This window comes from Hakea prostrata, chromosome 5 (genome assembly GCF_041222555.1).
Source record: "Hakea prostrata isolate BN-2017 chromosome 5, UWA_Hpros_2, whole genome shotgun sequence".
Classification (NCBI taxonomy): Eukaryota; Viridiplantae; Streptophyta; class Magnoliopsida; order Proteales; family Proteaceae; genus Hakea; species Hakea prostrata.
Genome location: NC_142604.1, coordinates 46,357,256 through 46,372,732, shown reverse-complemented (window position 1 = coordinate 46,372,732; position 15,477 = coordinate 46,357,256). Strand labels below are relative to the sequence as shown.

Here is a 15,477-nt window from a genome sequence, read left to right as displayed (position 1 = left end):
TATGGTATTGATCTACTCTTACTATGATTCATTCTCTATACTAAGATTATGAAGAAGATGTTGCATCTTTGCAAACATCTCTTTACAATCTCCATTCATTCTTTCATGCTATGATCTTCATATTCATTCTCAACCATGATTCTTATGATTTCTTCATGAATCTATGATCATACTCTTATTATGATTTTTCTAGCATTATAGATGCATCTTCATAGTTGTTAATACTCTTGATTTACTATGTTAATCTACTAGAATGAGATCTCATCATCTCTAGTCCTTCTCTTTCATTCATAGCTTGTTTTCATTGAAAACTATGTTTTCTACCAAATTAGAAAGTATGATTCTAAATTAGTAAGTATTAGTTTTTATCATTGTTTGATGTCTAACATATGCTAGATAGTCTTAGAATACTATGTTAGACATTCCCTCCAAGTTTCGTAGCATTCTGGATCATGTAGAATAGGTTTCAGATCAAAAATCTGATTTTGGATGCGTCTTGTTCCTTCGGGCGATCGGCCTGGGTCGATTGGACCGATCAACCCAGCCAATCTACCCGACATGATAGCAACGGATTTCTTCGTCCATTTCGATTCGTTTGATGCTTATTCTTTTAGGACTGCTTCCTAATGATTGTATGATGCTATTCTAGGGTTTGTTTGCTAATGTTGGATCCATTCTCTTGTCCGTCCGAAATATCTTCGAATCTATTTAAGGTAAGGACAGTTATTACCATATTAACATAGATTGTGTGAATCTTAGTTTCTAAATTGGGAATCACCTAGATTTGCTACTGATGTTGTAGTTTCTATTATGATATGAATGTTGTAAGTACAATATGACCTTATTTTTTTATTTCCTTTATGTACTTGATCATATATGAATACTTACTCATGTATGTTGCTTATTAATTTGATCTTGTCTTTATATACTCTTTCATTTGATGAGATATCAGTTTTGTGTGATATGACTGAATTGGTAATGTGATTGATTAGGTATGATTTGGGATTGCGGAATGTCCTTTTGACATTTCTATCATTGGACATCAGTGGGAATAGTATGGGATATTTCTGGTGGTGCCCTTTGACACTTTCCCGGATTATTGGTTGTCATACCTAGGACTTGTCTAGCAGTGTTTGGCTAGGATTCCCTGTTACATTAGACCCGATTCGGAAGGGTATTGAGACCGAGTAACCCGTGGTAACAATGGGGGTTTATAGGCACTCAAGACCGGTAACCAATCCGTGAGAGGACATAAATTGCATTCTGGATACTCATGAGAGGCCATTCATTGGTAGGGTTGCATTTAGTAGACCTGGGCTCATAGACGCTCAAGACCGATAGCCAACCTGTGAGAGGACATGAGAGTTTCCCATCTATTATTGTGGATGACCAATAGGGTTAATGAGTCCGTAGTCTGGGACTATGCTGACTCTAGTGTGAAGGATACCGGAAATGATCGCACAGGGCAAGGAATGGACATATCTGGATCTGAGATGATATAACCAAGTAGATGACTCGCATTTGGCTAGGTTTTACCCTGACATACGCCAATACTTAGACCAATGGTGTGAGAGAGAGGTGACCTAAACCCCAGCCATGGAATGTCCAGGAGGGATGCAAGACCCAACTACCACCCGCAGAACCCAAGATACCAAGATGGTTGAGGGAGAGTGAATGACCTTCCCAAAGAAGTATGGTGCTATAACTTAAAGCATGTCTACCTATAGAGACCAGCATATATAGAGTTAGACTCATACATGCCTTGTCTGTCTCATATCATATTGCATCATGCTATGTATCTGTTATCATGTTATTTATGTTGTTATGGAATGACTTGCCTTGCTGAGTTCTCTTGAACTCACTCCTTTTGTACAAATATCTTTTGTTAGATTATCATACAGGTATAAAAGACTATGAAGGCCAATATGAGGAAGCGCAAGCTGAAGAAGCATACTACAAGCAAGGTGTTGGTAGTTATGAAGATCTCGGTGATGATCCCTCGAGTGATCATGTTACGTATAATGATTAGCCCTACCGTGGAGTGGGAGCGTCCGAGCTTAATTTTTGAAGTCTATGTCTATGAAGACATTCTTTATAAAGTAGAATAGACTCTAGCTTAGTTTGATTATTATTTCTTTCTTTCCTTTTGGAATCGGTTGTTATCTTCTTTTGACATTTGAACTACATTCCGTTGAAGTTCGATTTCTTCAGGTAAAACTTTTACAGGCTTCCATGTTTCTTCAGTTTTTGCTCCTTGGATCATTGATACCAGGAGTCACAGATCATATGATAGGTTCATCCTCCTTTTTCTTACATATTCTCCAACTTCTGAAAAAAATGAAGTTCGAATTGTTGATGGCTCCTATTCTTTCATTGCTAGAAAAGGGACCATTCAGCATTCTCCATCACTTTCTTTATCTAAAGTTTTATATGTTCCCTCTTTCTCTACTAACTTGCTCTCTATCAGTAGTCTTACACATGACTTGAATTGTAAAGTGACTTTTTCCCATCTTATTGTGTCTTCCAGGATCTGGTCAAGGGGAAGGATATTGGACGTGGTAAACTAGACAATGGCCTTTATCTGCCGGAGCCGATTGGAGGATCTACTTCTGCTTTAACTGCATCTTTTAATCAAGTGCATTCAGTAATATCAGACCTTCATCAGTGGCACCGTAGGCTAGGTCACCCCCCTCTATGAACTCTTAAAAAAGCATTTCCGCACTTAGTTTCTTCTTGTAACAAGGATGATTTTTTTTTTATGAAAACCTGCATTTTGCCGAAGTAGACTCATTCTTCTTATTTACCTTCTCTTCATAATAGAAATATATTCCTTCTGTGTTAATTCATACTAATGTGTGGAGCCCCTAGTGACAAGTGTCTATTACTAGCCATAGGTACTTTGTTACCTTTAGTGATTGTCACTATCGTTCTATATAGATTTATCATTTTTAAGACCAAAAAATGAGGTTTTTCGATGTTTTTATGATTTTCATAATATGATTAAAACTCAGTTCAATGCCACTTTGAAGATCCTTCGCAGCGACAACGGCAAGGAGTATATTGACGGTGAATTTCAGAGATATCTCTCTAACTTTGGCATTATACATCAGACCAGTTGTATTGATACAGCTGCCTAAAATGGGGTTGCCGAAAGGAAGAATTGGCATCTTTAATCGCTTAATTATGATTGCTATGAATGTCCCTGACCAATATTGGAGTGATGCTACACTCATTGCCTCTTACGTTATGAATAAGATGCCTAGTAGGATAATTGGTTTTAAATGTCCTAATGAGATTCTTCAGGTAGCCTCTTCTTTTGTTATTCCCCCAAAGGTTTTTTTATGTGTATGTTATGCCAGAATCACAGCCCACCAGAGTAAGTTGGCTCTCCGCGGCCTACGCTACATATTTCTGGGGTATTCTGCTACTTAGAAAGGGTACAAATGTTATCATCCTCCTACCAAAAAAACCATTGTGTCCATGGATGTACTTTTTAATGAGACTTGCCCTTACTATACACCTCTCCAGGGGGAGAGTCATAAAGGAGAGGTGTTCTTTCCACCTATAGGCCTTCCTATCACACATATAGACTCTCACACACTACCAAAACACAACTTAGGAGTTAAAGAAGAGTTTTCGGAGGAGACGTCGGCCAGTATACCTGAGGATTCTAATTCTCCCCCTCTATTTTCTGACCCATGTGAAGAACCTGGTCAGGAGGAGATCACTTGTGAGTCACACTAATGAAGTCTTTCAAAACAAGATTGACCATAATAAGGAGGAGCAGACTTATCAAACGAAGAATTACAATCGGCCAAAGCAGGTAGAGAAAAGTGCCATGGTACCACTTCAATGCTTTGCTATAGAATGTGGTAGCTTTATCCAAAGCTAAAGCTGAAGCTAAATATAAAACTATGGTTCGTGGAGTTTGTGAGTTACTATAGTTGAAAGGCCTGCTAGAAGATATTGGAGTCCAAGTTCCAAACCCTATGATGCTAGATTGTGACAATAAGATTGTCATTAGTATTGCCAATAATCCTATACAACATGATTGAACTAAGCACATTGAAATTGACAAGTTTTTTGTCAAAGGAAACCTAGAAGAAGGGCTCATCTGCATGCCTTTTGTGAGGTCCGAAGACCAAGTGGGGTTTGAAGGAAAGAGACTTCCTTCCTATTGGAAGCAAGTTAAGCATGACTAATATCTATGCCTGAACTTGAGGGGGAGTGTTGGTTGAGTTCTCCTAGGAGTTCAATTCTGTTAGAGTTTTAGTTCATGTAATTTTCTATTTCTTGTTACCCAAGTAAGGGTATTTATGTAATAGTTCTCTTTTCACCTTCTTATAAATAGAGGGCTTGAGATCACACTGATCTATTAAGCCATTCTATCATAATCGATTGTCTCAACAGTTTTGTCTCCTCACTAGTTGGCTGATCTATTTTAATGCAGCTCTCTTCAGTCTTGCTTTTCAGAAGTGATGTTCCAAGACAAGCATGAGTGATGCATATGTTACAGCTTGAGGGGGTGTCTATTTCTTACTATGGTCCTAGCCCATGAAAATTTCTCAAGCCATTACACAAGGTTTTCGAGTAGACATAACAACAATGGCATGATGCTAGATTTATATGCTAGTCAGAAGTCAGGACCAACTGAATTTGTAAAGCATGAACAAAAATAAACATCAGCACATGAAATGCATGCCAAGTCAACTAACGGAAATGCACATGAATATAGTCAGGCAGACATACATTGTTCCAAATTGCTGTCTGCTAACTCAGCTGCATCATTTCTCAAGATACCATTTTGTCCCATCACAGGAGCCGCACTTGGTGCTTGTTCCAAAGCAGCTTCAAGTGCATTCTTCCAATCAAGTAGGTCCTCCAAAGTCTCAGCCTAGCATGTCAAAAGAATAGCATAACTATACGATAAAGAAGCAGATTTTAATAAGACAAACAATTTTTACTTTGAGAAACATCATTTCCTGAAGATTTTCTCCATTCTCCTTCGCAACAATCGTTTTTAGAGTTTTTTTACATGCACTTCCTCAAACAGGCCCATCATACGCACCCCCTCAGAAAAACTCCATTTACATTAAACTACCTTTTTTTTTTTTTTGGGGGGGGGGGGGGGGGGGTGGGGTGGTAGACACTGTTAAAGTTTCAGTTAAGGTTCACTGTGAAATGACCTTTATACTCTTTCTTGTTATGGGTTTAATTGAAAGTACAATTTTTTCCTTCAGAAGTTGAAAAAAGTAAGGGAAAAGCCCTAATTTTCTTCTACACTCCTTTCTACTCTTTCTCCAGTCTTCTTCTCTTCTTCCAGTCAGCCAAAACATCATGAACTCAGCAATTAGGTAGAAACTTAACACCCATTTGATGACCCCAACTCCAACCTCAGGCTCCTTGAACTGCCAGATTTTTTTATTAGCAAGAAGATAAAATTTCTCATCATTATCCCGTTGTGTCTTCTAAGTTCTAACCAGCCAAATAAGCTTCAGATGCTTCTATTCTCATGTTTTTCTAATTCTACAAGTTTTCTTTCACTATCAGCAACAATGATTCCCAGATCATTCCAAGGGATTCCATACATGACAACGAACCTCCCATAATCATCCATGGCTGCGAAACGAGCAAATATGAACAACCAGGAGCAGCTAAATAAAAATCTGTAATGAGAAAAGCCTATGATCTCCTTCCTTTGATAAATCTACTTCTAAAAGAATAAACCCCAGAGAGGAGAGGCACAGTTAGTTAGGGTAATCCACAAATGAGCCAAGTTCTTGTTATGATAATGATTGAAAATTTGTTCACATACAGTGGAACCTTGAGGAAAGAGGTAAACCATTAATCCTCACAGACTCAGATAATGACTGGGGGAAGAGAAGAAGACCAGAGAAAGAGAAGAACAGAGAAGAAATGAATATTAGGCGGGTTTTTTTTTTCAGCTTTTGATAGACAGAGTCATAATTTCAATTATACCCATAACAAGCAATGGTTTAAAGCCATTTAAACAGAGACCCTTGACTGAAGCTTTATCAGCATCAGTCTTGGAGGACCTTAATGCAAATGGAATTTTTTTAAGGGAACACATGGGACACGCTTGCTTTTTGAGGGGGTGCATGTAAAAAATAAATAAATAAAACTCTTGTTTTTAGCTTGATTTATAATTCAGCCTTTTTTTTTTTGGTTAAGAAAATAAATTTTTTTAAATAAGGAAAAACGAGCAAAGACAGTGGAGCTAGACCCTGCACCTGACACCAGACCCACAATAGATTCAACACTTACTATCCTATAAAAGCACCATCCTCCCTGCAAAAACCCTACCCAAAAAGGAATATAGGAAACAGAAAAAGAGAAATAGAAGGAGAGAAGGCAGAAGAAGATGATAAAAGCAGAAATTTTTGTGGATGACAAACAACCAAAGACATGCAATTTCCCCTGAAACCTGAGATTCGAACTTAGAACACCAAACGGCGAGTATTCCCTTGCAATAAAACATGCAGTTTTACATCCTTTTGTTCTATGATCACATGCTCATTCTTATGAGATTAAAGAAGTGAGGATTCTGCTTATTCCTCAAGATTTATGCAGGTACAAAATTTTGCCGAACTTTGGGAATGTTACAGTGAATTTACCCTCTCAGTTTTAGGTGGTATTTGGGGCATTTTGGGCTAATTTTTTTATATCTAACCTATTTTGAGGCCAATAAACACACTGGGAGTGTATTTTTGTCTAAAACTTAAGCTAAAGTGGTGTTCTTAATGAGCACATGCCCAGCTGTATTGGGGCGAAACTGGAAGTCTGAAACATGAATTTTAACCAATGTAAATATGAATATTATTCAAGACAAACTGAGATTTTCATTAAAATGCAACGACACATACAACAAGTAGAATTTAATATACAAGTACGTGCTGGTAGGATCCATCCCCTGGGTCATGGAGGAGTACTCTGGATACTGGACATAAGCATTCCATTACATGGTACGAATAAAGTTATCCATATAGTTCGTCACTGACATAACTAGTTGTGCTGATCCTAATGGATATCCAAAGATGGAGTCACAAATGATGCACCTGATCCCTCTCCATACTCATGCAGACATACTACTACAATCAATAAATGAAGCACCATATGCTCCAGCATAGCCATAAGCCCTGTATAGTACAAACCCTTGGAATTTTCAATATTTTACCAGAATTTTCGAGATTTCTGCAAATATTTCAGAAATCTCACCAAAATTTCGGCAAAATTACCGAAATCTGTGACTTTTCGTTTTCGACCCATGTTTTGTGTCACTAGATAGCGACATAGCGAATTTTGCCAATATTTCCTACCATGAATTTATGTGCATTCCACCATAAGGAGTCTAGTAAATGGGAGACCAGAGTTCCTAAATATTTACATCTTCTCTTATTTACTGTTTTTTATTGTAGTTGACGGTTGGTTCTCGTACTTGGAACTTGGTAGTTGATAGTTAAAATTTGGTAATATGTAAGACTGACTGACTTAATGTTTGAGACAAGTCAGTACTTTGTAGTAAAGAATATCAAATCTTTATTTTAAGTTTTACTTGTAAATTGCCAATCAATGCCTAATTTACCAGTCAAGTATGTCTAATACCATACGAAGTTTCAAACTATGTGTGGAATATGCAATATGACATGTTTATAGTAAGGGTTAGGCCTTCATTTCCAACCAAGGGTGCAAATTCAAGTCAAAATATTGTATGTCCATTTTTCAATTTGAAAGCTTAAGTATAGTTATTGACACTAAACAAACTTTCTTAGAGTTGCAGAACCAACCATGCCCATTTGACCAACGAAACATCAACCAAAAACCACAAAATAGAAAGAGCACCATCTCTTCAAGATTTCAAGTGATGTAACACCAAGCAGGAGCCAATCTTCGGGATCATCTTTTAAAGAACCAACACTAATTTAGGGTTTTCCCCCGCTGCTTAGGACAAATCATACATGGACAGCAGCTTGATATGATCAATTATACCCTGCAGCTAGGGGGATTTGCCTTCCAACTCCTGCGGCTAGGTCCAGGGTTTATTTAGGAATCATGGGAAGGGTACATAGGATTAGACTGCTGCATTAGGGCTAGGAGTTGAGGAAAATTATTCTGTTGTAACAGAATTTCAATTTCAAAATTGTTCCTCAAGCTAGGGTCTAAGTGTTAGGGTTTCTAGGGCTTAGGGGTGTTCTAGGGGGAGGGTAATCAAGGATAGGGTTCGGCTAGTAGGTAATAAGAACTGAGTTCCACCCCTGCAACTAAATCTCAGCAGCACCCTAACTTTCCAATCCTCACATACGCACACAGAAACTGGAAAGATAAGCAAGGCTGGAAGATACTGCAAATGGATTAACAACTTAACATTGAATGAACAACCAATGCCATTACAATGGTTCCTCCAACCTGAATATCTAACTAATTGCCCCAAGGGTCTTCCCTTTACTTCAAGCAAGCTAGCCCAAATAACACCTTTATTCATACCCCCCCCCCTTTCTCCAGTCACACTTTTCCTGTTTATATAGCCCCAACACAATCCTAAGACAATCTTAACAAACTAATTCCCCAATTTGGAACTGATCCCCTACAACACCCTCTTATTCTACTTTAAAGTCCCTTAACATTGGTGTACTAACAACTCTTCCCTCCTTCAGTTTCACCTTGAGCTTAAGGTGACATGGAACATTGCCATTAAGGTGAGGTGGGATCAAAAGCCTGAGCTTCACATGCTTGCTGCACAGCCATGCCAACTCAGCAACATTCTCAGAGGTCCAATAGCAGGCCAGCATATATTTTGAATATGGTACTGCTTCAACATAATTCCAGATCCAACATAGGTCCCTTTGAAATTGAAGGCCATGAATGGGGCGAATATGGCTTGAAGAAAGGAAAAAGTTTTTTGGCAAACACTCTTGGATTGCAGCCCCCGATTTAATCAGAACACTACCTACTGTTTCAGAAAAATTTATAGCATTTAAGACTTCCCTAAAGCAAGTTTGAAAGGAAGTCAAAATACCGTTCAGGCATACACCTTAGTTCATTGACTAGCTGTCCTTCTACATGAGCTCAGAAAAGGCCTTTACCAACGGCCTTTTATAGTCCTTAACAATCAAGCTGGTCAAAGTTCTCAACGACAGCACCTTCATCCAATTGAGCAACCCTCTGCAAATATGCTACAGAAAACAAAGTATCCAAGAATCCCCTTCAATTTTCCTCCCACAGATCCATGAGTTCCCTCCCCCACACCTCACTATCAATAGTGAGCTTTATGAGTACACTGTCGTCCACCCCTTGGATACAAGCATCACACCTAGAAGAGAACAAAATTTCAGAAGTTAATTCAGCTTGAGTCCAAGAATCAACAAAGACCACAAGAACATCCTGGTAAACGAAATCCCTGGGGAAATCACTATCACCAACACCCAAACCAGAGTCGCCATTGACCACAAAGTGCAGCGCAGCTGCAGCTGGCGCCAAGAACGTCAGAATCAAAGCATGCCTACTCACCTCCATGTGTAGCCCCTAATGGCTCTGCTCGCAGCAGTAGGTCTCCCTGTTGTTCCTGCTCAACTTTGAAAGGTAGAACACGATGGTTTATTTGACCAACGATTCAAATTGAGCCATTGCTGGATCGATTCCTTGAGTCAAGCCAGTTCTTGAATGGATCTTCGGTCCATTTGTACTGGTTAGGTCCTAGTTAAAACTGCATCATGTTGGGACTAGGGTAAATGGGTTGGCTTAGGGCCATGGGGACTCTTTTTGCTGGGTTTGATCAAAATTTGGGCCTGGATCAAATGGCCAAGTTAGGTCATTCAGATCAGTGCTGTGGCAAAAGTCAAGTTGGGCCTTCGAAATGGTAAACTCGCAGCATCCTTCCGGCCCATGCCAATGCTTGGGCTTGGAATTTCGGCCTGAATTAGTCTAATTTGGGCCTGCCTCCTTTGGTTGTTAGCCATTAGAGCTTGAACCGAACAGTCGTTCCAGTTTATGAAAGATGGTTCAAACCATCGGACCTACTTCATCTTCTCTTCTCCCTATTCCACCAAAAGTAACCCTGGTCACAGCTTGAGTATCAGTTCCTACAGCCTTCATTCCTCTTTGTTTCTCAGGGTGAATACTCCCATCATTCAGGCCACATTCATCATCAGCCCTAAGGTAGACGAAACCCATACTCAATTCTCCCTTTCCTCTTCTTCTCTAAGTCCCAGGGGTTGATTATCACGGTCAGGCAGTCCTTTCCTGCCACCAATTGATGTGAAGTGAACCCCCTTGGCCAAACCCTAAAGTGGGCCTATGAATACTCCACTTTAGCCCTAATTTAGCTGCTGATTTATTTTCAGAATTTTAATTTAATTTGTTAAAGAGTTTCAATCAATTAGGAAATCCAATTTAAGTTGAGTAAGTGTCCTTGAGTCCTTAGTTCCTTTTAATTCCAACACATGTCAATTAGAGTCTTAATTAAATAGAATTTAGCATGCACCAATTAGAGTTTTAAGTTACCTATAATTTTATTTCAGCATGTATCAATTAGAGTCCATTAAATCTTTCATTTTTTACTTCAATGGCTGTGATTAATGTAGTGGGATCCTAATCTATAAAAGAATCCCACTTAGAGTTAGAGTTTTTAGTAGGCTATAAATAGCCTAATCTTTCTTTTTATTCCTTAAGTATGGATTAATAAAATTTGTTCAAGAATTGCAGCCAAGGAAAGTGCAGCAGGGTCCTATATGGGTAGGAAGTTGCAGTTGTTTAGTTCTCTCAATTCACTCTCTCTTTCCTGTGATCCAGCCATAGTTGTCAAAGCGGCAAAGCGGCAAAGCAACAAAAGCGATTGGGGCTCCGTCTAGGCGATTAGGCGACAAAGCGGCGCTTAGGCGGCAATAAAGCAATTAAAGCAGTTGGGTCAAAATTTTTAATACAACTACTTTTTAATACAAATACTTTTTATAACAAGCTAAACAAACATTCAACAATATTATTCATATATAGTTTAGTGAAATTATTTTTAACATGAGTTTTTTCTTAAATATACATGAATAATATTCGAATTAGAATCAAAATTGATGTATCCATTTTTTCCTTTTTTTAATAGATCTCATTATTCCGATTTCCAAGTCATTGTTTATTTAATGATTCATTGATTACCGATGTTGAGTATGGCTCATGCTTCACATTATATTGCAGACAGGCACTTTGGGCGTCAGAGTTCATTTGCAAATTGGGCCTCGATTCCAAAATGACTCACCTATTTAAATCTATATACGGCTTTGTAGAATAAATTATGATTAAAAAAAGTAAGAAAAAATAATATGTACAAATTACAAAATGTAAAAAAAGCGGTTACTTTTAGCGTCTAGGCGGCAATAAGGCACACAAGGCGGCAAAGCAGTAGCCCCTAGGCGAAAAAAGGCAAAAAATCAGCCTATCAATTAAGCGGTCGAAAATTAGGCGGCTTAAAAACCGCTTTGCCTACGCTTTGACAACAATGGATCCAGCAAATAATCCTATAACATAACAGCAACTTCCCTCCCCAATTCAGGTACACACAGCCCTTCTCCTGCCCTCCCCCAACCCTCTGAAGCCTCCCTCCCCCTCCCCATCCCCCACCCCTGCGCGAGACCCTAGAACCCTTCCCCTTGCTGCTGCACCTTGAAGCAACCTCCCCAGCTCCCTAGGACCCCCTAGATCCCTTCCCCCACCCCTGCAGTACCCTGAGGCAGCAACCCCTCCCTCCCCTACACCATTGGCACCCCTTCCCTTCCTTTTCTTCCTTCAGCCATCTCTCTCCCTCTGTCCCTAATTTCTAGTGGCAGAAAAGAAAAACAGAATAACAGAAAAGAGAAGAAGAAAGGAAGGAAAAAGAGATGAAAGGAAGAAAAGAAAGAAGAGGAAAGAACAAGAAGTAGACAGAAAAGATTCTTTTCCTTTCAAGATCCAACCCATATTTGGATCTTCATCTTTGTTATCCCTCCACAATTATTTTCTTACATCCATAAGGATGGATTGTTAAAACCCTAATTTTACCTATCTTGGCAATTATCCAACCCAAATAGATTTGTAAAGACCTAACAACTCTTAGGATCCCAATTTTTGTTTACTAATCTTTCCTCCAACTCCCATTGATTTTAGAGCTACCCATAGGTTCCCATAAAATTGTTGCGATATTTGCTGGAAGATTCTAGGCGACCCCCAAACTTTAGGGAATTCCTCTTAGAAATATTAACCCTAAAATCGGGTTCACATCAATAGACCACGTCTTTTCCCTTGCGATTGCACCACACAGTTTGCAATTCCATCTCGCTATTAATACCACAGCTTCCATACGGCTGCTATCCGAACTCACCTTCTGGTTCATCTCCTTCCCATTATTAAACTCAATCTTCAAGGCCTCTTTAAAGCTCACCTAGTCAGGCATTGGCCATTTCTTTTGACAAAGCCACTCCCAACCTTTGCTCCCCCTTGATCTGGTGTTCCCAACAGAAGATCATGACTTCCATCAACCAGCTTTGCACTCTCTCAACGGTAAATAGAGACAATGCTATCTCTTCTCCCTATGATCATTAAGGCACTGATACTAGATGATAAGAACCATGCCATCTCTTCTCCCTAGGATCATTACAGCACTGATACTAGATGATAAGAACCATGTTCCTCCCCTACAACAAACTCCCATCAGCACCCTCACTCACTTTCCAATCCTCACACGTGCACACAGAAACTGGAAAGAAAAGCAAAGTTGGAAAAATACTGCAAATGGGTTAACAACTTAACATTGAAATTGATGACCAACCAATGCCATTACAACGCTTTTCCAGCTTGAATACCTGACGAATTGCCCCACAGGTTTTCCCTTTACTGCAAACTAGCTTGCCTAAATAACACCTTAATTCATTCCCCCCCCCCCTTTCTCACAGAGTCACAGTCACACTCTTCCCCTTTATATAGCCCCATGGCCCCCACCACAATCTTAAAAAACTAATCCCCCTATTTGGAATTGATCCATTACAACACCCTCTTATTCTACCCCTATGGTGTACATCCCTTAACATTGGTGTCTAACAGCAAGGTTAGGGTTCTGTGGAATTAAATCTGAATTCTGCCGTTGTAGAGTTCAGATTTGATTTCAGAAGTTTTGGATTAAAAGAACTAGGGTCTTTCCCAATTCTAGGGTTTCTAGGGTTTAAGAAGGGAATGGAATCATGGAAAAAAATTTGAGGGAAACTCAAGTTTTAACCTTGTGAAAATTTCAGGAAAACCTGGAAAATTTCATGAAAACTTAGGACTTTTTCTTGCAAGTTTAGATAGGTTTTAAGGGGCATTTTGGCATGAGACTCTGCATATAAGATAATTAGAGTTTAAATAACACATTGGCACATTCATTTTGCTAAAAATGAATATGCCAATGTAGATATGTCGTAGAGTTTTCCAATAAATCAGTAACTTAAGTACTTAGAATTCAATATATAACTTCTAAGTTCAAAACATCAAATACAAAGTAACTAACAATAAAAAGGAAGTACAACTCAATGCCAAGAGAAGTGCCTTGGCGGATTCATCCCATGAGCTGAGTAATACTGTGTCTGTAACATCTTCTCCTCCAACCAATAAACATAGACATCCCATGACATGCAATGCCTATGGTTTGTCAAGGTAATTGACAACTGTAGCTCTACAGATCTGGTCATCAACATGCCTAAGATAACCAATATGAGGGAATAAACAATTTGGATGGGGAAGTCCTGATGGAGGGAGTATTGGTCGTGGTACTTGGGGAAACATGAAAAAAAGGAAAAAATTGAAAATTTGGAGAAACCAAAAAACTTGTAGAAAAAAGTCCCGGTTTTCCACGAAGTTTTCCATTTTCACAAGGTCGAAACTTGAATTTCCCTCGAATTTTTTCTCATGAATCAGCTGGTCCAATAGAATGGAACCAGGTTTCGACCCAGTTGGCGAAAATTTCCCAATTTCACATGGTTTGTTCGAAATTTCTCAGGTTTTGACAAAACCTGGGACTTTTTTTCATTCCCCTCATGGTTTCGTTTCGAGCTACTAGAAATAGGAAATTTCACTCAAAATTTTGAGGGGTTTCAATAGAATTTTGTTCCATGGAACATGGATGGAATCAGTCCGGCCAGAGCGTTTTTGTGTTATAAATTGACTGAAAACAGAATCTGTGTTGATTATGTAAATTCAGTTTTCCATTGAAGGGTTAGAGTTTGTTGGAGAAGATGAATGATGAAGTTACTAGGGTATCGGATAGGGTTAGGGTTGCTGTTTTAGGGTCAAAGGCTGTGGGTGAGGGGGTGGTGTAATTCTAGAAGGGGGAAGGTTTTAGGGAAGGGAATGAAGAGTCACAAGGTTTTTTGGGGTTTCGGAGAATTTGCAGGTTGCTGCAAGGAGAAGAACAAGAAGGAGAGGAAGGAGAGGGCTGCGCAAGGGGGAAGGGGAAGGGAGAGTGCAGGGTTGGAGGTTGGGGATGCAGTACTTGTAGAGGGGAGAGAGGTTGATGATCTTAAGCAAAATCAGAATTCTCAAACCAGCCGCAGACTTCCATCCCAGGGAACATGACTCCAATAGTCTTCCTTTAATTCTCACCTTATCCAATAATCAACAACTGTTTTGTTTACACAGGGGGTTAGTCTATTATGGCCTTACAACTGAAGGAAATCATACTAGGACTCAACAAATAAAAGAAGACTACTCGAACTAGGACTCAACAAGGAATTCTATTTGGACCGGAATTCCTTCTCTCACTAAGACTCAACTCAAACAACTAGACCAGAATTCTTCTCACATTAAGACTCAACTCAAACAACTAGAAAAGGAAATCTAATTAAGAACTCCTAAACAAATAAAAACTGTAAAATTAAACTTCCACTTTAAGAAGGAATCCAACTTGAAAGTAGGATTCCAACTAGGACTCTGTCATAACTTACTAACCAAAGACTCAATCTCAAAATACAGAGTAGATCTAGACAAATCAAAAGATTCTGGATTTTACTAGGACTATGGGGACTCTAAAGGGGCTGGCGAGATGACCCTTTTGCCCCTTACTGGGTTCAGCACCCCTTAGGGCTGCAGAAAGGGGCTGATTGCCCTTCTTTCTGCATTGCCTTAGAGGGGGCCCTCCTGGTTACATCATCAATTCTCCATCTGGACCGAGACCCCTTTGTGAATGGATCCAGTGTTGCAGCCATAGTTGAAAATTTCGAGAAATTTTGGTGAGATTGAGCCAAAATTTCACTATCTCAGTGCAGACTGAAACGAAATGGAGGCCGATATGGAATGGTATAGATTTCGGCGAAATTTTGGAATTTCGGGCATCTCAGTACCTACTGAGATGCCGAGTTGGACCAAAGGTTTGCACTATGGTTGCAGCTGAGTGAATAGCTATGGCTCATACTATAAGCTTAGTTGACATGGTAGAAATTTCTACTTGAAGATTTGGGTTTTCTGATC

The 15,477-nt window shown here is 39.3% G+C and overlaps 1 protein-coding gene across 1 annotated transcript in view; it reads right to left on the bottom strand.

The window, feature by feature from the left end:
* LOC149016148 (rho GTPase-activating protein REN1-like) overlaps nucleotides 1–15,477 on the bottom strand; it is a 117,931-nt gene that overhangs the window by 97,194 nt on the left and 5,260 nt on the right. The window contains exon 8 of the mRNA XM_089157275.1: nucleotides 4,750–4,894. Coding sequence (XP_089013401.1) covers nucleotides 4,750–4,894 — 145 coding nt within the window. The remainder of the gene's footprint in view (nucleotides 1–4,749; nucleotides 4,895–15,477) is intronic.